This window comes from Scyliorhinus torazame, chromosome 11 (assembly GCF_047496885.1).
Source record: "Scyliorhinus torazame isolate Kashiwa2021f chromosome 11, sScyTor2.1, whole genome shotgun sequence".
NCBI classification, from domain to species: Eukaryota; Metazoa; Chordata; class Chondrichthyes; order Carcharhiniformes; family Scyliorhinidae; genus Scyliorhinus; species Scyliorhinus torazame.
Genome location: NC_092717.1, coordinates 112,312,182 through 112,335,304, shown reverse-complemented (window position 1 = coordinate 112,335,304; position 23,123 = coordinate 112,312,182). Strand labels below are relative to the sequence as shown.

At 47.3% G+C, this 23,123-nt stretch overlaps 1 protein-coding gene across 1 annotated transcript in view; it reads right to left on the bottom strand.

The window, feature by feature from the left end:
• Positions 1–23,123, bottom strand: part of cops5 (COP9 signalosome subunit 5) — a 105,799-nt gene that overhangs the window by 34,839 nt on the left and 47,837 nt on the right. Inside the window, exon 6 of the mRNA XM_072467629.1 lies at positions 6,976–7,087. Within this exon, the coding sequence (XP_072323730.1) occupies positions 6,976–7,087 (112 nt within the window). The remainder of the gene's footprint in view (positions 1–6,975; positions 7,088–23,123) is intronic.

The window sequence follows — 23,123 nt, the reverse complement described above, 5'->3', positions numbered from 1 at the left end:
GGTGTCCAAGGCATGGTGCCGTCGGTGACGACCATGGCTGAGGACCTTAGTAGACTGTTCGACTTGCAGGGGAACATGACTCAGTACCAGGCGGACCTTGATGAGGTGCTGCGGTCCATGTCCCAGTCTCAGATGGGAATTGCCGAGGCACTGCGGAGCTTGTCCCAGTCGCAGGTAAGCATTGCCGAGGCACTGCAGAGCATGCCCAGTCACTGAGGAGCATCACCGGAGGCATTGACACCGTAGTGCATACATTGTGGCGCTTCCAGGGCTGGCAGAGCCAGATGACACAGGGGCAGCCTGGACTCGATCCAGCTGCCCCGCATCCCGAGGTGAACCCCAGGACTGTCTACCGACCGGGAGGAGGGGGCGTTGGGTGCCAACCCGTACCCATCCCATGCAGTGGCGACTGTGGCCACCAGCTCCCCAGAGTTCTACCCCTCTGACGACGTTGCGTCCCGCAGTCAACACCCGGGACAGATTGGCATGGCTGTGCATGTGCTGCCATCAAGCGCCAGAATGAATAAAAACATGGTGTGGCATATATGCATATTATATATAATAATTTTCTGTATTTGTCTATTTACATTTAAATGTCATAGTTTCAAAGTTAAACACACAGTAGGTTGTAAGCAAGTTGTACTGCCATATGTTACTCAGCAGTTCTGGACAGGAGCAATTAGAATCTTAAAATGGTTACAGCACCGCATGAGGGGTTTCTGCCAGTCAAGTCCATGCTAATGCTCTGCAAGAGGAATGTAGCTAGTTTCACTACCCCATCCGTCCTCTATTGTCCTGCATTTCCCCCCCTTCAGCTGCTTATCTATTTCCTTCTGAAAGCCACAATTGGGGTACATTGTAGTTAGACCATTCCTGAACTCAAGTAGAAATAGAAACAGTACAGGGCTAGGACAGAATTGGGGAAACAGTCCTGGAGTTTCATAGTAAAGCAGAGGGCTGCTGGACAATGTTCTACCTAATTTTCTTTTGGAGTTGTGGGGGATTTAATTAAATGCGTTCTTCCTTTAAATTATTTTGCACAGGCCGTGCATGCAGGAAGGCTTAAGGGAACCCACTTGCGTGCAATCTGTGCAAGGACTTCTGGGTTGTTGTACAGCGTACAGAGAATAGTGCTACTGGGTTTTAGAAGTACTGCAAAGTGACAAATTTTACATAAGCAAAACTGATAATACATCCGGATAGTGGAAATGTGACAAAGAAAACTGATGACAATAAAATCAAATTGTATGGATAGGATGTCTATGCAGACTAAGATTTGTAATAAGTATTTATTCAAAAATAGACAAGATATAAAAGTTGAAGCAACTAAAAACATATACGGACAGCCTTTTGACCCAACTGAAGAAAGAAAGACAGATGGCAAGAATATGGAGAACTGTATGTCAAAGATGAAAAGCCAGTTAATACTGAAATATGGAAGGAAGAGGACGTGGAAATTGATTATATGGGTCTTTATGTCTGAATATGAAGTGAGGGTTACAAAAAATTAGCTCAGGAATGGAACGGCCACAAATGTTTACAGGGTGTACATTTGCTTTGTGGATTTAAAAGAGCCTCCAATAGAGCGAATCAGATAAAACAAGTCGAGGTAATAAAGAAGAGTGGTACTGAGGGGATAGGCACCCAAATATGGCTTTTTCTACGGAACAAGCACGTTAGGGTAGTGGGAGAGGGAATGCAAATGAGAGGATTAGAACCAGGAGTGACTGGAAATGGGGTGTGACAAGGGCATTGCTCATCACCTCTATTGTTCAACATATTTTGAGAAGCAACATAGAACATAGAACAGTACAGCACAGTTAAGGTACTTCAGCCTCTGACATCTCCCCTATAACTTCCTCCAATCACCTTAACATTATGTCCCCTCATGACAGCCATTTCCACCCTGGGAAAAAGTCTCTGGCTATCCACTCTATCCATGCCTCTCATCACCTTGTACACCTCTATCAAGTCACCTCTCTGCCTTCTTCGCTCCAGTGAGAAAAGCCCTAGCTCCTTCAACCTTTCTTCATAAGACATGCCCTCCAGTCCAGGCAGCATCCTGGTAAATCTCCTCTGTAATTTCTCCAAAGCATCCACATCCTTCCTATAATGAGGTGACCAGAACTGGACACAATATTTCAAGTGTGGTCTAACTAGAGTTTTATAAAGCTGCAGCAAAACCTCGCGGCGCTTTAACTCAATCCTCCAATTAATGAAAACCACACACCATACATCTTCTTAACAACCCTATCAACCTGGGTCAGAGAAATGTTTAAACAGGTAGTAGAGGAAATGTTTTAAAGTAATCTTTATTGTCACAAGTGGCTTACATTAACACTGCAATGAAGTAAGTTACTGTGAAAAGCCCCTCGTCGCCACATTCCGGCGCCTGTTCGGGTACACGAAGGGAGAATTCAGAATGTCCAAATTACCTAACAGCATGACTTTAAGGACTTGTGGGAGGAAATCGGATCGCCCGGAGGAAACCCATGCAGACACAGGGAGAACATGCAGACTTCGCACAGTGACCCAAGCCGGGAATCGAATCTGGGACCCTGCAGCTGTGAAGCAACAGTGCTAACCACTGTGCTGCCACCTACTGAAAGCTGATGACAAAGCCCTGGTACAAGTACCATGAAGTGACAACAGGATTGGCTGATAGCCTGAATGCAGCAGTAATGGAGAGCATATTAATGTGGAAACAGGAAAGTTATTAATGTTTTGAAAAATATAGAATGAAAGATTTTAATAAATGCCGAACAGCTGAATAAACCTAGGCCACAGTTTCCCAAAATGGGTTCAGCGGGACCCTCATCCAAGGTGCTCCACAGCAGGCCAGGCTGATATATTACATTTGAAAAGTGCCAATGAGAGGCCAAGTTCTCCAGAATCCACCTTCACCCTCAGTCGCCCGGAAATGGATTTTGCTGGAGCGGAGGGACCCGGTGCCATGAGTGTGGGTGAGCAACCTGCCATTTTTCCTGAGACTAGAGAAAATTAAGTTTGTCTTAAGAGGTCGGTTGATATTGCCCTGAGATGGAAGTCGTTCATTGACTTCAAGGAAATGTTAAAAGGAGGTTAATAAGACCATAAGACATAGGAGCAGAATTAGGCCACTCAGCCCATCGAGTCTGCTCCCCCACTCGATTGTGGCTGATAATTTTCTCATCCCCCTTCTCCTGCCTTCTTCCCATAACCCCTGATCCCCTTAATAATCAAGAACCTATCTATCTCTGCCTTAAAGACACTCAGTGACTTGACCTCCACAGCCTTCTGCGGCAAAGAGTTCCCCAGATTCACCACCCTCTGGCTGAAGTTTTAAAGGATTGTTCCTTCAGTCGGAGGTTGTGTCCTCTGGTCCTGGCTTTTCCTAACAGTGGAAACATTCTCTCCACGTCCATTCTATCCAGGCCTCGCAGTATCCGGCAAGTTTCAAAAAGATTACCCCCTCATCCTTCTAAACTCCAACCAGTACAGACCCAGAGTCCTCAACCGTGCCTCATACGACAAGTTCTTCATTCCAGGGATCATTCTTGTGAACCTCCTCTGGACCCTTTCTAAGGCCAGCATATCCTTCCTTAGATACAGGGCCCAAAACTGCTCACAGTACTCCAAATCGGGTCTGACCAGAGACGTATATAGCCTCAGAAGTACATCCCTGGTCTTGTATCCTAGTCCTCTCGACATGAATGCTGACATTGCATTTCTACGGGCAGCACGGTGGCCTAGTGGTTAGCACACTGAGCTCCCAGGTTCGATCCCGGCTCTGGGTCACTGTCTGTGTGGAGTTTGCACATTCTTCCCGTGTCTGCGTGGGTTTCGCCCCCACAACCCAAAAATGTGCAGAGTAGGTGGATTGGTCAAACTAAATTGTCCCTTAATTGGAAATTATAATTGGATAATCTAATTTTTTTTTTTAAATTATTTAAAAAAACATTGCATTTCTTTTATTTTTAAAAAATATTTTTATTGAAGTATTTGTATGAACAGTAAATACAAACAAAAAAAAAAAGAGCAAGAACAACGTGAACATCGTAATAAATAACGCTAACCAAAACCCCAATCCCCCGTCATTCCCCTCCTCCTGTCCTGCCTGCTCTGTTAACCTTAGGAACTCCGCCAGGTTGCTCGCCTACACTCCCGGTTTTGGTGGCTCGGGGTCCCTCCACCCAAGCAAAATCCGTCTCCGGAATATCAGGGAGGCAAAGGCCAGGACATCTGCCTCTCTCGCCCCTGGACCCCTGGGTTCTCTGACGCTCTGAATATTGCCACTTCTGGACTCTGGACTACCTTCACCCTCAGCACCTTGGGCATTACTACCTTGAACTGGATAAGGCTCTGAGCCTCACACATGACGAGGACGCATTCACCTTCCTAACTGCCGACTGAACCTGCACGTTAATCTTAAGAGAATCTTGAACATGAACTCCCAAGTCCCTTTGTGCTTCTGATTTCCTACGCATTTCCCCATTTAGAAAGTAGTCTATACTTCCATTCCTCCTTCCATAACCTCACACTTTTCCACATTGTATTCCATCTACCACTTTATTTGCCCACTCTCCTAGCCTATCCAAGTCGTTCTGCAGCCCCCCTGCTTCCTCAATATTACCTGTCCCTCTACATATCTTTGTATCGTCTGCAAATCTAGCAACAGTGCCCTCAGTTCCTTCTTCCAGATTGTTCATGTATATTATGAAAAGTTATGGTCCCAGCACCGAACCCTGGGGCACACCACTAGTCATCGGTTGCCATCCTGAAAAAAAGTCCCCTTTATCCCCACTCTCTACCTTCTGCCAGTCAGCCAATCTTCTATCCGTGCCAGTATCTTACCCTTAACACCATGGGCTCTTAATTTATTTAACAGCCTCCTATACGGCACCTTGTCAAAGGCCTTTAGAAAATCTAAATAAATCACGTCCATGGTTCTCCTTTGTCCAACTTCCTTGTTGTTCCCTCAAAGAATTCTAACAGATTTGTCAGACATGACCTTCCCTTGACGAAGCCGTGCTGACTCAGTCCTATTTTATCATGCACTTCCATGTAGTCCACAATCTCATCTTTAATAATAGACTCTACAATCTTACCAATGACTGAAGTCAAGCTAACCAGCATATAATTTCCCGTCTTCTACCTCCCTACCTTCCTAAACAGGGGTGTTACATTAGCCATTTTCCAATCATAAGAACTAGGAGCAGACCATCTGGCCCTTCGAGCCTGCTCCACCATTCAATGAGGTCATGGCTGATCTTTTTAGTCCTCGGGGATCCTCCTTGCCACTAGTGACTCCTGAAAGATCACCACCATTGCCTCCACATACTCCTCAGCTATCTCCCTTAGAATCCTGGGATGTAGTCCATCCGGTCCACATGATTTATCCACCTTCAGACCTTTCAATTTCCCCAGAACCATCTCTTTAGTGATGTTCGCTACACTCACCTCTGTCTCCCGATTCTCCTGAAGGCCTGGTATTCCACTGGTGTCTTCCACCGTGAAAACTGATGCAAAATAGCTGTTCCGTTCCTCTGCCTTTCTTTGTTTCCTATTACTCCTTTCTCCAGCCTCATTTTCCAGTAATGAATTCTCTTACCTTTTAGAGATTGAAAAAAATTCTTTCCACCTTCTTTTATATTGCTAGCTAGCTGACACTCATTTCATCTTCTCCCCCCCCCCCCTTTTTTAGGTGCCCTCTGCTCGCTTTTAAAGGCTTCCCAATCCTCTGGCTTCCCACTAATCCTCGTCACTCTGTATGCTTTTTCTTTTGCATCCACAAATTGCATCAATTTTAATTGATTAACAATTTGAATTAGCCTGATGGCAGAACTGTATCAAGAGGTATTAAATGAAAAAGGGGAAAACAATTATTAACTAGTACTTACAAAATCCTTCCCCCCTCTACATACATTGAGGTGATTCTTTGGAGAATGCAAATAGTACTTTATGCAGACTTTTTCTTCCAATTTGAAAAAGGTAATTTTTCTTTTAACTCTATACATAGCTTAAAAGAAAGAAATAATTTAATTGCTGCAATTGGCACTCAAGGCTTTCTTCCTACTCTCCTCCCCTACCCAATTTATGACTATTAGCTTACATGCAGCTGTAACTGAAAGAGAGTGACCATTTTCGTAAATACTGAACAGTTGGACAAGCTTACACAATTTAAATAACATCCATGTTTCAGCACCACATTCCATATCAAACATTTGAATAATTTATTTCTATTCTGTCATCCAGTCAATATTCCCCTCTTTTTTTATTAAACACAGCTTTTCCCGTTATAATCCCGACTGTCAACACCTCAGCATTCCTACAGTCATTATATATAATAATGATCATCTTTTTATTGTCACAAGTAGACTTACATTAACAATGCAACTGTGAAAAGCCCCTAGTCGCCACATTCCGGCGTCTGTTCGGGTACACAGAGGGAGAATTTAGAATTCTCAGCTGGTACGGTAATTCAACCCACGCTGCTGGCCTTGTCCTGCATCACAAACCAGCTGTCTAGCCCGAAGGCTGGTTCATCAGCCAAGGCTTAATGAACGGAGTGTGTTCACCCAATACTTGCAATATGTTTGCAGCTATTCAAATGGTCTAATTTATTAAAATACTCACTCTTTCATTTGTATTTCTAGTAATCTCTTTGGTCTATGTATTAGAACTGGAGGAGAGAAGCCAAACCCAACAAGTTTTACTCTACTTAACTCCAATGTCAGGTTGGAACTAGGTTATTTTTGGTACCGTTTACATTACAATCTTGGTCTCCTCCTGCCAAATGCTACTAGTATAATGTAAATGCATGCAAGGTCTGCAGTTTTTCATTTCCACATTTATTATAAGCACTCTTCAGAAAATAAAACAATCTTGCAAATTGGGAACAGTAAAACTAAGACTGTAGCAGTAAAGGATAACCTTTTTTCCACTGCCTTCATCATCATCTCAAATTAAATCAATTCAGAAGGGTAGATAACTCACTGTGAGGAGGCTTGATGAACTGAGTGTGTTCACCCAATACTTGTTCCACAGAAGCTCAAGTAGTTTACGATCCAGAGATGATTTAAAATAAGTAACCTCAAGGGCATAATACCTAAAGAAAAATAAATCCCTTTGATTACAAACAAGAAAACATTCTTATTGTATATATAGGGCGGGATTCTCCGCCCCGCCGCATTTCTGCCCCGACTGACCGGCGGGATTCTCCGTTACGCCAGCCGGTCAACGGGGTCTCCCATTGTGGGGCAGCCCCACGCCGTCGGGAAGCCCCCGGGCGCCGGCATAACGGAGAATCACTCCGGCGGAGATTCCCGGCCATAACCTGTAATAGTGTGCTCACTGGGATTTTAAATACTGTTCATTATAAATCAATCTTCCTGTGCTCACAAGAAGCAGCTGAGCAATAGACTTTGCTACAATCATCATCAAAACTGCTGTGCAATGAATGTCAAAGTAAAATATATTGTCAACATTCAGCAAGCCACACCCCATCAAGATAATCACTTCATCTTGGTCCAGTAAAGGTCCACATCACGATTTGAGTTCATAATATAGGCAACATTCCATGCAGTGATATCATTTGCCAATAAGACATTCCATGAAGGCCTCATCGGCTGTTGTTCAAGTGGTTCAGATGTTATTTGTCATAGACCCTTTTGAAGAACAGGGGGGGGTGCTTTTCAGTGTCCTGGAAAACATGTCTCCTTCAATCAAATATATTTTCTTTCCATGGAATACTTTTGCTGGTTTATTTACATGATAATCAATAAACTTTTGTTGGATGCACGTTGAGATGTTGACATAAAGCTCGTTGAAGATGCAAGTTTTTAAAAAAATGAATTAAAGAATAGAATTAAAATTAGATTCTCGTGCAAGATAATCCAATACCGGACTTTGTGCATATAGTTTGCCAGCCTGGATGCTTCTAGAAAAGAGACATCCATATGGGGGCAGCACTGTGCTCACCAACATCTTTGACTGTTAGAGTGCAAGTCCACTCACTCTGGATCTCACATTTGGTACACCTCCGAGCTATTTTGTCAAACAGTGACAGAAGTATTAGTTTTAAAAGCAATTCATCTGCCTGCTCACCTCCTAAATTGCACACGGTGATAATTGATGAATGGATAAATAGAATAAAATTACAAACCTTTAGAACAGTCTACATATGCAGTTAGGACCAAATGTAGTCTTCGGCTGAAGTGGGGAAAAACATGGGGCGTCATTCTCCGACCCCCCGCCGGGTCGGAGAATGACCGTTGGCCGCTGTGAATCCCGCCCCTGCCAAAGTCTCCGGTACCGGAGATTGGGCGGGGGCGGAAATCGGGCCGCGCCGGTTGGCGGGATCCCCCGCTCAATTCTCCGGCCCGGATGGGCCGAAGTCCCGCCCAGAAATTGCCTGTCCCGCCGGCGTAAATCAAAGCTGGTATTTACCGGCGGGACCAGGCGGCGTGGGCGGGCTCCGGGGTCCTGGGGGGGGGCGCGGGGCGATCTGACCCCGGGGGGTGCCCCCACGGTGGCCTGGCCCGCGATCGGGGCCCACCGATCCGCGGGCGGGCCTGTGCCGTGGGGGCACTCTTTCCCTTCCGCCTCCGCCACGGTCTCCACCATGGCGGAGGAGGAAGTGACTCTCCCCACTGCGCATGCGCGGGAAACTGTTGGCGACCGCTGACGCTCCCGCGCATGCGCCGCATTTCCGCGCCAGCTGGCGGGGCAACAAACGCCATTTCCGCCAGCTGGCGGGGCAACAAACGCCATTTCCGCCAGCTGGCGGGGCGGAAATCCCTCCGGTGCCGGCCTAGCCCCTCAATGTTGGGGCTCGGCCCCCAAAGATGCGGAGCATTTTGCACCTTTGGGCCGGCGCGATGCCCGTCTGATTGGCGTCGTTTTTGGTGCCAGTCGGCGGACATCGCGCCGTTGGGGGAGAATTTCGCCCCAGGTCTCAGACGCAGATGTTTTTTTTTTTAAATGAGATATTTTTCTGCAATATAAGCTAAAGACCTTAAAGATACAAACCAACTCATAATAGTGCTATTTTTTGAGGAAGCATGTAATTATGGTCTGCCAAGTTTTCATTCACATTATCTATTTTAAGTATGGATAGACAAAAATTATGACAAATACATGAAAACAGGCAATGAGATTTTGAAGGTAAGATATGAATAAAATGAAAAGAAAATCGCTTATTGTCACAAGTAGGCTTCAAATGAAGTTACTGTGAAAAGCCCCCAGTCGCCACATTCCAGCGCCTGTTCGGGGAGGCTGGTACGGGAATTGAACCATGCTGCTGGCCTGCCTTGGTCTGCTTTCAAAGCCAGCGATTTAGCCCTGTGCTATGTGAGCAAATACTTTTATTATGGATATTCAAAACTTTAGATCTGCATGCACGTTCCTTAAAAATTACAAGGTCTGCATTTATAATAGAACTGTCCATCAAATATAGCAGTTCCAGAATCCCATGAATTATGGATACTCCCATACCTCCCTGGCCCTCAACATGTACTGCAGAGACTCTAATAATCCAATCAGCTCTGTTACCCAAACTGCTGTTTTGCTATTCAGTTATTAATATTAAATCCAAGTATTATATAAAATAAGGGTGTAACCCAATTTTAAAATAGAGAGAGTGTTGGTTCACTCTGCCTTGGTTTAATTAAAAAACAAATTACTAGAGATGCGAGTGCCAATGGCAAAGCCAACATTATTGTGCAATCCTAATTGCCATGAGGTTGTGGTGGTGAGCCAGTTGCCTTATTGAATCACTGTAGTCCTTGTGGCATACGTGTGATGATATGCATAAAGCAATTCTGTACATAATATTACACTACTTCCGACCACCAGATGGCAGTGTAAACCCACCACGTGATCCTGTGTCCGGGGAGTTGGGAGTAAGTCGTGTTGGATGATAGACATATTTTGCTGTAGCTCTATAATAGTGTTAGTAGTTAATTATCTTATTTATTCTAGTTATCTTTACAATGCAGTTGTTTCATCATAAATTATTTAAACTAGATGTTCTGTAGCTCATCGTTCACATCGGACAGCCTACAGAACATGACAATAGGTACACCACAGTGCTGTTAGGGAAAAAGTTCCAGATTTTTATACAGAAAGTGATCTAGGTCAGGATAGTATGTGACTCAAGAGGGGGAATTTGCAGTTCGTAATGTTTCCATGTATCGGATATCCTTGTTCTTTTTGGTCACGGGTTTAGGAGATGTTGAAGAAGCTTTAGTGAGTTACAAACATACAAATTAGGAGTAAGAGCAAACCAGTCAGATCCTTGACCCCTGTGTTATAAGACCATAAGACACAGGAGCAGAATTAGGCCACTCGGTCCAGGAAATCTGTTCCGCCATTCAATCATGGCTGATATTTTTCTCATCCCCATAGCCCCTGATCCCCTTATTAATCAAGAACAAAGAACAAAGAAATGTACAGCACAGGAACAGGCCCTTCGGCCCTCCAAGCCCGTGCCGACCATGCTGCCCGACTAAACTACAATCTTCTACACTTCCCGGGTCCGTATCCCTCTATTCCCATCCTATTCATGTATTTGTCAAGATGCCCCTTAAATGTCACTATCGTCCCTACTTCCTCCACTTCCTCTGGTAGCGGGTTCCAGGCACCCACTACCCTCTGTGTAAAAAACTTGCCTCGTACATCTACTCTAAACCTTGCCCCTCTCACCATAAACCTATGCCCCCGAGTAATTGACCCCTCTACCCTGGGGAAAAGCCTCTGACTATCCACTCTGTCTATGCCCCTCATAATTTTGTAGACCTCTATCAGGTCGCCCCTCAACCTCCGTCGTTCCAGTGAGACAAACCGAGTTTATTCAACCGCTCCTCATAGCTAATGCCCTCCATACCAGGCAACATTCTGGTAAACCTCTTCTGCACCCTCTCTAAAGCCTCCACATCCTTCTGGTAGTGTGGCGACCAGAATTGAACACTATACTCCAAGTGTGGCCTAACTAAGGTTCTATACAGCTGCAATATGACTTGCCAATTCTTATACTCAATGCCCCGGCCAATGAAGGCAAGCATGCCGTATGCCTTCTTGACTACCTTCTCCACCTGTGTTGCCCCTTTCAGTGACCTGTGGACCTGTACTCCTAGATCTCTTTGACTTTCAATACTCTTGAGGGTTCTACCATTCACTGTATATTCCCTACCTGCATTAGACCTTCCAAAATGCATTACCTCACATTTGTCCGGATTAAACTCCATCTGCCATCTCTCCGCCCAAGTCTCCAAACAATCTAAATCCTGCTGTATCCTCTGACAGTCCTCATCACTATTCGCAATTCCACCAACCTTTGTGTCGTCTGCAAAATTACTAATCAGACCAGTTACATTTTCCTCCAAATCATTTATATATACTACAAACAGCAAAGGTCCCAGCACTGATCCCTGCGGAACACCACTGGTCACAGCCCTCCAATTAGAAAAGCATCCTTCCATTGCTACTCTCTGCCTTCGATGACCTAGCCAGTTCTGTATCCACCTTGCCAGCTCACCCCTGATCCCGTGTGACTTCACCTTTTGTACTAGTCTACCATGAGGAACCTTGTCAAAGGCCTTACTGAAGTCCATATAGACAACATCCACTGCCCTACCTGCATCAATCATCTTTGTGACCTCCTTGAAAAACTCTATCAAGTTAGTGAGACACGACCTCCCCTTCACAAAACCATGCTGCCTCTCACTAATACGTCCATTTGCTTCCAAATGGGAGTAGATCCTGTCTCGAAGAATTCTCTCCAGTAATTTCCCTACCACTGACATAAGGCTCACCGGCCTGTAGTTCCCTGGATTATCCTTGCTACCCTTCTTAAACAGAGGAACAACATTGGCTATTGTCCAGTCCTCCGGGACATCACCTGAAGACAGTGAGGATCCAAAGATTTCTGTCAAGGCCTCAGCAATTTCCTCTCCAGCCTCCTTCAGTATTCTGGGGTAGATCCCATCAGGCCCTGGGGACTTATCTACCTTAATATTTTTTAAGACGCCCAACACCTCGTCTTTTTGGATCTCAATGTGACCCAGGCTATCTACACACCCTTCTCCAAACTCAACATCTACCAATTCCTCCTCTTTGGTGAATACTGATGCAAAGTATTCATTTAGTACCTCTCCCATTTCCTCTGGCTCCACATAGATTCTCTTGCCTATCCTTCAGTGGGCCAACCCTTTCCCCGGCTACCCTCTTGCTTTTTATGTACGTGTAAAAAGCCTTGGGATTTTCCTTAACCCTATTTGCCAATGACTTTTGTGACCCCTTCTAGCCCTCCTGACTCCTTGCTTAAGTTCCTTCCTACTTTCCTTATATTCCACACAGGCTTAGTCTATTCCCAGCCTTTTAGCCCTGACAAATGCCTCCTTTTTCTTTTTGACGAGGCCTACAATATCTCTCGTTATCCAAGGTTCCCGAAAATTGCCGTATATATCCTTCTTCCTCACAGGAACATTTCTATCTCTGTCTTGAAGACACTCAGTGATTTGGCCTCCACAGCCTTATGCGGCAAAGAGTTCCACAGAATCACTGCCCCGCCTGAAGAAATTCCTACTTATCTCTGTTTTAAAGGATCGTCCCTTTAGTCTGAGATTGTGTCCTCTGGTTCTAGCTTTTCCTCCTAGTGGAAACATCCTCTTATCGTTATTTGATAAGGTCATGGCTGATCTGATTGTGGCCTCAGCTCTACTTTCCAGTCATTGGCATATACCCTTTGACTCCCGTGTCAACCAAAAATTTATCTAACTTACCCGTAAAATATTCAGTGAGCCTGTCTGCACTGCTCTCTGGAGGAGATAATTTCACAGGCAACAACCCTCTGAAATCCCATCTTAACATTAAATGTGAAAACCTTTAGTTTTAAAACTGTGTCCCCTAGTTCTAGTGTCTCCCACAAGGGGAAGCATCAACTTAGCACCCAATCTGACAAGACCCTGCATGATCTTATATGTTTTAATACAATCACCTCTCATTTCTCTAAACTCTAATGGATACAGGCCAACCTTTCCACCTAAGGATAACCTAATGAGGAATCAGTCAAGTAAAACATCTCTGAACAGTTTCTAATGTTATTACATTTTTCTCAAGAACAGCAAGTCCTCACTTAATGTTTCACTTTAATGGCATTAATGAAGTAGTGTCAGTATATCTATTTAACTTTTCACTTTAACACCATTTGCCAGAGACTTCCTCTTCTATGGCCTGTCTGCTCACCCACTCATCGCTTCTTCCCCCTGCTGCCACCCGTTATCCTAGACATTCCCTCCCACCCACTTGTTTCTTTCCTCACTGCTGGCTCCACTCTAATCTTCACTGCTCACTTTACTGATGCTGAACTCGAGACTCCATATAGTGGCAGATCTTGGTCAGTGCAGGTAGTTCTGGGATTTCCACTGATAACTGCACTGAGTAATTCCTACCACAAGATGGAGCCTGGTCAATCTAAAGTATTCTATGGGAAGTGTTTTTATTAGATACGGTATTGTGTTTATAAGGGGCTGGATTATCCAGTCCCCAGGCAACGTGTTTCTCGCGAGACACCATTTGCTGGCGGCGGGAATCTATCTTCCCCAACACTTGTCAATGGGATTTCCCATTGAAGCCACTCCACGCCCGCGAGGAAACCAGGCGGGGGTGCACTGGCAGCGGGAAAAGAGAATCCCAACGGCCAGAGAATTGCAGCCTTGATATTTAGTGAGGTATTTTGTTTTGCTAGTTAGTTTAGTTTGCTAGTTAGGGGACGGAGCACCACACAGGATAGGGAAAGCAAGGAAGCATGAAAGCAAGGGGGGGGCCATGGCGCACCTCCTGATAGGGAGCGAACATCTGGCCGGGGTAGGAAACACAAGGGAAATACAATGATAAGAAAGGGATGGGTCTGAGTGGCTTCAGCAGGTAAGATGCAGGTTGAAGGAACAAGATGGCGCCACAAGCAGCCACTTTGGAGGGTCCCTGGACAAAAGGACACCCTAGAGTGTAGGGGTGCACCCACGTGGCGTGCACAAATGGCGGCTATGTTGGGTGCCTCCTGGACGAAGGGAAAGCCCGGAGTGTGTGAGAGAGACATAGAGACTTTGACTGTGGACAGGATCCATTGAAATACCAATTAAACCGCAGAACGGGGAAAAAGACAGGCATGGCTAGAGAATTCGGAGCATTCGTAGAGTAGGTGGGGCAGTGGACCCATGGGGGTTCCCACACCCTGGTGATAAGGAATTTTAATTTTTTTCACCACCGCACAATGTATGCATCCGTATTGACTTTGCAGTGGGAAAAATCGGTGCTTCCAGAAATAGTGTAAGAGCGGAATAATCCGTGATAGTCATCTCTGACCACGCTCCACATTATATGAATGTGAGGCTGGAGATGGGCCGTGCCCAATGCCCTACATGGAAGTTGGACATGGACCTCTGCGCTGTCAAGGTCCTCTGCCAGAAAACATCACAGGCCATAGGTGAGTACGTTACAAATAGCATAACAGGCAAGTCTCACCTTCTATGTTCTGGGAGGTACTGAAGGTTTGATTAGGGGAAAGATTATAACCTACAAGGCACGTAGGGATAGGGAAGGGAGGGTTGCCAGGCAGCAACTGATCAACTCCACCCTGGAGGCTGACCGAAGGTACTCCGAAGCTCTGACTGTAGAGCTTCTGGTGGAGAGGAAAAAGCTACAAATAGACTTTAACCTACTATCCACCAGGAAGGCAGTGCACCAACTCCGGCAGACTTGGAGGACCTTTTCTGAACATGGAGAAAAAGCTAACTACCTGTTGGCTCACCAGCTGAGAAAGCAGGCAGCCGCGAGAGAGATAGCCCAGGTAAAGCATAGCAGAGGCGGACTGGTAGCCAAACCAAAAAAGGTCAACCAAGCGTTTGAGGCCTTCTACAGGGGACCTCTCAGCCCCCCGACAGGGACTCGGTTCCTCAATGGACTGGATATGCCAGTTGTGGGGACGATAGTCGGAGGGAGCTGGAAGCACCAAACAGGACTGCGAGAGGTCATGGAGAGCATCAACTCCATGCAGGCGGTGAAGGAGCCGGGACCCGATGGGTTCCTGGCAGACTTCCATAAAGAATTTGCACCAGCTCTGGCCCCACACCTATAGGAGATGTTTGCAGTCTCGCTAGCGAGGGGCTCCCTGCCTCCTATACTAACACAGGCCACCATAATCGCTGATACCCAAGAAAGATAAAGACTCAACGGAATTCTGGTCATATAGACCCATTTCGCTGCTGAACGCAGATGCGAAAATACTCACAAAAGTCCTGACCAAAAGACTGGAAGACTGTGTACCAGAAGTAGTCAGAGAGGACCACTTTGTCAATGGTAGACAGCTAACTGTGAACATCAGAAAGCTGCTGAGTGTGATACTAACCCCATCCAGGGAGAGAACACCAGAGGTGATCATCTCCTTGGACGTAGAAAGTTAGTTCGACAGAATCGAATAGAAGTACCATGGAATGGAGCGATTTGGGCTAGGTACGGGGTTTAACTCCTGTACATCGTCCCCAAGGCGAGCGTTCGGATCAATACCATCAGCTCTGAATACTTCCAGTTACTCAGAGGCACCAGGCAGAGATGCTCGCTGTCCCCGCTCCAGTTCGCCCTGGCAACTGTACCCTTGGCGATCACTCTGCAAGACGCAAAAGGCTGAAGGGTATCCGAAGAGGAGGCAGAGAGCACAGAGACTCGCTCTATGCAGATGACCTGCTCCTCTACATTTCCGACAAGCAGAACGGCTTGAAGGAAATCATGAAGCTCCTGGAAGAGTTTGGGGCCTTCTCAGGCTACAAACTCAACCTGGGCAAGAGCAAGGTATCCCCGGTGAACCCGAATGGGGAAGCTGGAGGGGCTACCATTCAAACTAGCCCAAAACAAATTCACTGTCTGTGCGGAGTCTGCACGTTCTCCCAGTGTCTGCGTGGGTTTCCTCCGGGTGCTCTGGTTTCCTCCCACAGTCCAAAGACGTGCAGGTTAGGTAGATTGGCCATGATAAATTGCCCTTAGCAACCAAAAAGATAAGGAGTGGTTATTGGGTTACAGGGATAGCGTGGAAGTGAGGGCTTTAGTGGGTCGGTACAGACTCGATGGGCCAAATGGCCTCCTTCTGCACTGTATGTTCTATGTCTCATGCAGTTCAAAGTGGTGCACAGAACACACCCAACCAGAGCTCGAATGAACAGGATCTTCCCAGAGGAGGAGAACAAGTGTGAACGATGTCAGTGAGGCTCAGCCAACCACGCCCACATGTTCTGGGCCTGCCCCAGACTTGTTGGGTTCTGGACAATCTTCTTCGAGGCAATGTCCAAGGTTGCGGGGGTGAGGATGGTGCCGTGCCCAAGAGTGGGAGTCTTTGGGGTTTCGGATTAGCCAGAACTTCATATGGGCAAGAGGGCCGAAGCCCTGGCTTTTGCTTCCCTAATTACACACCGGAGAATCCTGCTCGGCTGATGATCAGCAAAACCACCCAGAGCTGCGGATTGGCTGGCACACCTGGTGAAATTTCTCCATCTAGAGAAGATCAAATACACCATCCACTGGTCGGACGAGGGATTCAAAGCACGAGGACTATTCATCAGCCTGTTTCAAAACCTGTTCGAGGCTAAAAGCAGATAGGAAGGGTGGGGGGGGGGTGCAGTGAGGGCAGCCAGGAGCACACAGACCAGATAAGAACAAAAAGGGGGCAGGGGTGCAGCAAGGGAGGAATCCAGGTGGGGACACGGGCAAAGACCGGGGATGGGGGGGGCAGCATGGTAACATAGTGGTTAGCACAGTTGCTTCACAGAACCAGGGTCCCAGGTTTGATTCCCGGCTTGGGTCACTGTCTGTGCGAAATCTGCACGTTCTCCCCGCGTCTACATGGGTTTCCTCCGGGTGCTCCGGTTTCCTCCCACAGTCCAAAGATGTGCAGGTTAGGTCGATTGGCCACGCTAAATTTCTCTTAGTGTCCAAAACAAAGGTTAGGTGAGGTGAATGGGTTAGAGGTGTGGGCTTGGGTGCAGTGCACTTTCCGAGGGCTGGTGCAAACTCGATGGATCGAATGGCCGTCTTCTGCACTGTAAATTCTATGATTCTATTTTGGCAACAGTAACAAATCCAAAGCGAAAGAGGGCCTGCAGCATCTACGATGGAAGACAGGGTCCAAGATGGAGCCCGAACGACAGCGGGGGGTTACTTCCAATGTTTGAGAAGGCATGCGGCATGCTTGCCTTCATTGGACCGGGCATTGAGTATAAAAATTGGCAAGACAAGTTGCAGCTGTATAGAATCTTAGTTCGGCCACGGTTGGAATATGGTGTTCAATTCTGGTCGCCACACTACCAAAAGGATGTGGCGGCTTTGGGCAGGATACAGAAGAGGTTTACTAGGATGTTGCCTGGTATGAAGGGCATTAGCAATGAGGAGGTTGGATAAACGTGGCTTGTTCTCATTGGAACGAAGGAGGTTGAGGGGCGACCAGACAGAAGTCTACAAAATTATGAGGGGCACAGACAGAGTGGATAGTCAGAAGCTTTTTTCCAGGGTGGAAGAGTCAGTTACTAGGGGACATAGGTTTAAAGTGCGAGGGGCAAAGTTTAGAGGAGATGTGCGAGTTAAGTTTTTTTTTTTTTTACACAGAAGGTAGTAGGTGCCTGGAACTCTGGAGGTGGTAGAAGCAGGTACGTTAGTGACATTTATGGGGCATCTTGATAAATACATGAATAGCATGGAGGGAATAGAGGGCAGCACGGTAGCATTGTGGATAGCACAATTGCTTCACAGCTCCAGGGTCCCAGGTTCGATTCCGGCTTGGGTCACTGTCTGTGAGGAGTCTGCATATCCTCCCAGTGTGTGCGTGGGTTTCCTCCGGGTGCTCCGGTTTCCTCCCACAGTCCAAAGATGTGCAGGTCAGGTGGATTGGCCATGATAAATTGCCCTTAGTGTCCAAAATTGCCCTTAGTGTTGGGTGGGGTTATGGGGATAGGGTGGAGGTCTTGACCTTGGATGGGGTGCTCTTTCCAAGAGCCGGTGCAGACTCGATGGGCCGAATGGCCTCCTTCTGCACTGTAAATTCTATGACATAAATTCTATGACAAATGTGCAAAATGATTTAGGTTAGACGGGTAAGCATGGTTGGTGCAGGCTTGGAGGGCCGAAGGGCTTGTTCCTGTGCTGTACTTTTCTTTGTTCGGCTTTTGTAAATTGTATCTGGTCGACACAAACTAGTTTCTTTTGTGCTGGAGAAAATGAAAAACCTAAATAAAAACATTTTTAAAAATAGCTTTTCCTCTTAATTTACAAGTATTTCTGGGATATTATTTGTCTTTACAGTGAAGACAGACAGAAAATATCTGTACAACCCTTCCACCATTTCCTTATTAAATAGAACATACAGTGCAGAAGGAGGCCACCCGGCCCATCAAGACGCCACCAACCCACTTAAGCACTCACTTCCACCCCATCCCCATAACCCAACAACCCCCCTAACCTTTTAAGGGCAATTTAGCATGGCCAATCTACCCAACCTGCACGTCTTTGGACTGTGGGAGGAAACTGGAGCACCCAGAAGAAACCCACGCAGACACGGGGAGAACATGCAGACTCCGCACAGACAGTGACCCAGCGGGGAATCGAACCTGGGACCCTGGCGCTGTGAAGCCACAGTGCTAGCCACTTGTGCTACCGTGCTACCCATTACTAATTCCCAGACTTACTCTTAGGACAACATTCACTGTAGTTACTCTTTTTTAAAAAACACGTAGAACCTCTTTGCTCTGTTTTTAGTATTTTTGGCTAGCTTTTTGCATACTAATCTTACTCCTTATTAACCTTTTAGTCATTCTTCGCTGGTTTTGAAATTCTGTCCAAACTTCTGGCCTACCACTAATCTTCACAGAATTGTATGCTTCCGCTTTCAATTTGATAGTATCTTTAACCTCCCTAGTTAGCCATTGATGGTGTATCCTTCCCTTGTGTATCTCTTTCTCACTGGAATGCATCTTTGCAGAACATTATGAAATATCTCCTTAAGTGCCTGACACTGCATTTTTACTAACTTACCCCTTAACCTATTTCCCCAGTTCACCTCAGCCAGCTTTGTCTTCATATCATTGTAATAGCTTTTACTTAATTTTAGGGCATTAGTCTTCGGTCCATTCTTCGCTTCTCAAGCGGAACATGAAAGTCAATCATGCCATGATCACTGTAACCTAGAAACTCTTTTCCTATGAGGTAATGAACTAATTCTGTCTCATTGCACACTACCCGATTGGAATGGCCCATTCTCTTGTTGACTCTAGAATGTGCTACTCCAAGAAACTGTCCGGAAAACACGATTTTTTTTGGCATCCAGCCCCGACTGAAATACCTGACCTACCCACCCTTTTCTCAATCTTACCTGGTCTGCCACCTTCAGGTGTGTCTCCTGAAGCATCACAACATCTGCCTTCAGCCCCTTCAGGTGCGCGAACACGCGGGCCCGCTTGACCAGCCCGTTCAGTCCCCTTACATTCCAGGTTATCAGCCGGATCAGGGGGCTACCCGCCCCCTCCCCCGCCAACCAGCCATAACCCCTCCTCGGCCAGCCACGCGCCCGCACCCCACGCCCGGCCCGTTCCCCACGGCGGCTGACCCCCGTCTCGACCCCCCCCCCCCACTCGCTCCAGCTCCCCCTTGACCATAGCAGCAGCAACTCGATTCCCCCCACCCCACCTAGGACCCCACCTAGCTGCTTTACTCACCCCATTGCACTTCCGCAAGTCAGCTGACTCCTGCTGACCCCAGCCACTCCCGCCTCTCCTTCGACTCCTCCCATTGTGTGACACACCCTCCTCTTCCATTCCCCATCCGCAGGCTCTCCACCTCCCCCTTCCATCCCAAGCGTGGGAAACAACCCTCGCTTCCCCTCCCCGGCCCCGCCCCCTCCAGTCTTCAGCGCGGGAAAAAGCCCGCACTTACCACCTACCCGACCCCACCACCTCTGACGCAGCTCCTTTTACAGGCCCAGTCCCCTCACCCTCGACTCGGGCCTCCCCCTCCCCTGCGGGGCCCCATCACACTGCCAGCCATCCACCCCTGTTCCATTTGCTTACCCCCCTCCAAGAGCCCCCCCACCCCCCCCCCCCGACCAACCCAACCAAAACAGTGCCCAACCCGCCCTAACCACCCTCACCCAACCAGAAAGGAAAAAAAAAAACAAGAGCAAAGGACCCCCCCTCAAAAAGTAACATATCAACCGCAATCCCCAAACGCCCATCCAAACCCTCAATCTGTGTCCAACTTCTCGGCCTGAACCAAGGTCCATGCCTCCTCCGGAGACTCAAAATAATGGTGCCGGTCCTTGTCGGTGACCCACAGTCGCGCCGGCTGCAACATGCCAAACTTCACCCCTTTCCTGTGCAGAACCGCCTTCGCTCGATTGTACCCGGCTCTCCTCTTCGCCACCTCCGCACTCCAGTCCTGGTATATTCGAACCTCCGCGATCTCCCACCTGCTGGTCCTCTCCTTCTTGGCCCATCTGAGCACACACTCCCGATCAGCGAACCGATGAAACCGCACCAGCACCAGCTCGTTAGCCTTGGGCCTCCTCGCCAGCATTCTATGGGCCTCTTCCAGCTCCAGGGGCCCCTGGAAGGACCCCGCTCCCATCAGCGAGTTCAACAGGGTGACCACATAGGCCCCCACTTCCGGCCCCTCCAGCCGCTCCGTGAGGCCCAGAATCCGCAAGTTCTTCCGCCTCGACCGATTCTCCATCTCCTCGAACCACTCCTGCCATTTCTTGTGGAGCGCCTCGTGCGCCTCTGTTTTTACCGCCAGGCCTAGGATCTCGTCCTCATTGTCGGAGATCTTTTGTCGGGCCTCGCGGATCGCCATCCCCTGGGCCGTCTGTATCTTTAGCAGCTTATCGATAGAAGCCTTCATCGGCTCAAGCAGGTCTGAATAACCTCCTGTTGCTCCTGCACCCACTGCATCCACACTGCCTGGTCCCCGCCCGCCGCCATTTTGTTCTTCTTCCCTCGCACCTTCTTCGGGTCTATCACCACTTTTTTAGTCGCCCCGCTCCTGGTAAAAGCCATATACTGTCGGGGAACTATTGTACCCTCCTTCCCACAGCGGGAAACGTCGGAAAAATACTGTTGGGGGCCCTGATAAGAGGCCAAAAGTCCGTGTTTTGCGGGAGCTGCCGAACGTGCGACTTAGCTCCGCATAGCCGCAACCGGAAGTCCCCATTGTCATCTCTTTTAAGTAACATTTCCTAATCCAACATAGCCAACTCACGCTTCATACTATTGTAGTTTCCTTTATTTAAATTCAGGACCCTAGTCTGAGAATCAACTACGTCACTCTCCACCTTGATGGTGGCTCGTCCCCAAAGGGCCTTGCACAACTAGATGGGCAATTATTCCTTTCTCATTACATAATACTCAGTCGAGGATGGCCTTTTCTCCAGTTGGTTTCTCAATGTATTGGTCCAGAAAACCATTCTGTATACTCTCCAGGAATTCCTCCTCTACGGTATGATTACAAATTTGATTTGTCCAATCTATATACAGATTAAAGTCATCCATAATTACAGGTGTTCCTTTATTGCATGCTTCTCTAATTTTGCCATTCCCAACATCACCACTATAGTCTGGGTGGTCCATATACAACCCCCACTAACATTTTTTTGCCCCTTGGTGTTTCTCAGCTCTACCCTTACAGATTTCACATCGTTGGAGCTAATATCCTTCTTCACGATTGCATTAATTTCCTCTTTAATCAGCAACGCAACCCTACCGCTTTTTTCTTTTATCTGTCCTTCCTAAATACGGCATACGCCTGGATGTTCAGTTCCCATCCCTGATCACCCTACAGTCAAGTCTCCATAATCCCAACTATATCATACCTGTTTACATCTATTTGCATGATTAATTCATACACTTTATTGTGAATGCTCCGCACGTTAAGGCACAAAGCCTAAAGCTTGTCTTTTTAACATTCCTTCTCCCCATCTCTTTATATTTCCACTGTTCGATTCTGGTCCTTGGTTTCTCTGCCTATCACTTGCTCCCCTTTCTGTCTTTTGTTCTTGTCTGTATTTACCCCCTCTTGTGACTACTTGCATAGGTTCCGACCCTCTGCCATTTTTGTTCAAACCCTACCCAACAAAATACATCAGTCCCAGTGCTGCCCAGGTGTAACTCATCCAGTTTGTATTAGTCCCCCTCCCCCAGAACTGGTGTCCCAACGACCAAGGAATCTGAAACCTTCCTCCTCGCACTCTCTCTTCAGCCACGTATTTATCATATAAACTTATTTCTGCTCTGACTTGCACGTGACACTGATAGAAATCCTGAGATCACTACATTAGAGGTCCTACTTTTCAACTTACTTCCCAACTCCCTATATTCTGCTTTTAGCACCTCACCCCTTTTTTTTTTACCCATGTCGCTTGTCCCAACGTATACCACGACCACTGGCTGTTCAGCCTCCCCCTCCAGAATGTCCTGTAGCTGCTCTAAAACATCCTTGACTCGAGCACCAGGGAGGCAACATAGCATCCTCAAGTCTCGTTTGTGGGCACAGAAATGCTCATCTATTCCCCTTACAATTGAATCCCCTACAACTATTGCATTTCCACAATTCCTCCCCTGTGCAATAGACCCAACCATGGTGCAATGAACTTGGATGTTGCTGCTTTCCCGAGTGGTCATTCCCCCCCGCCCCAACAGTATCCAAAGCAATATATCTGCCTTGCAGGGAAATGGTCACAGGAGATTCCTGCACTGCCTGTCTAGTCCCCATGCTCTGACTGGTCACCCATTCCCTTTCTGCCTGTGGCACCTTAGCCTGCAGTGTGACCACCTCTCTATTCATGCTATCCATGATACACTCTGTGTCGCGGACGCTCCACAGTGTCCCCACCCACGGCTTCAACTCAGAAACCCGGCCTTCCAGGAGCTGCAGCTGGAGACACGTCCTACACACATGCTGGCCTTGGGCAATGGAAATATTCCCGGCATCCCACGTAGAGCAGCAGGAGCACACCACGGCTTGGAGCTCTCAGGCCATGACTTACCCCTTTACATTAAATCTTTTGGAAGATACTTAACTTCAAATAATATAAATTATTCGAGGGCCCTTCTACCATG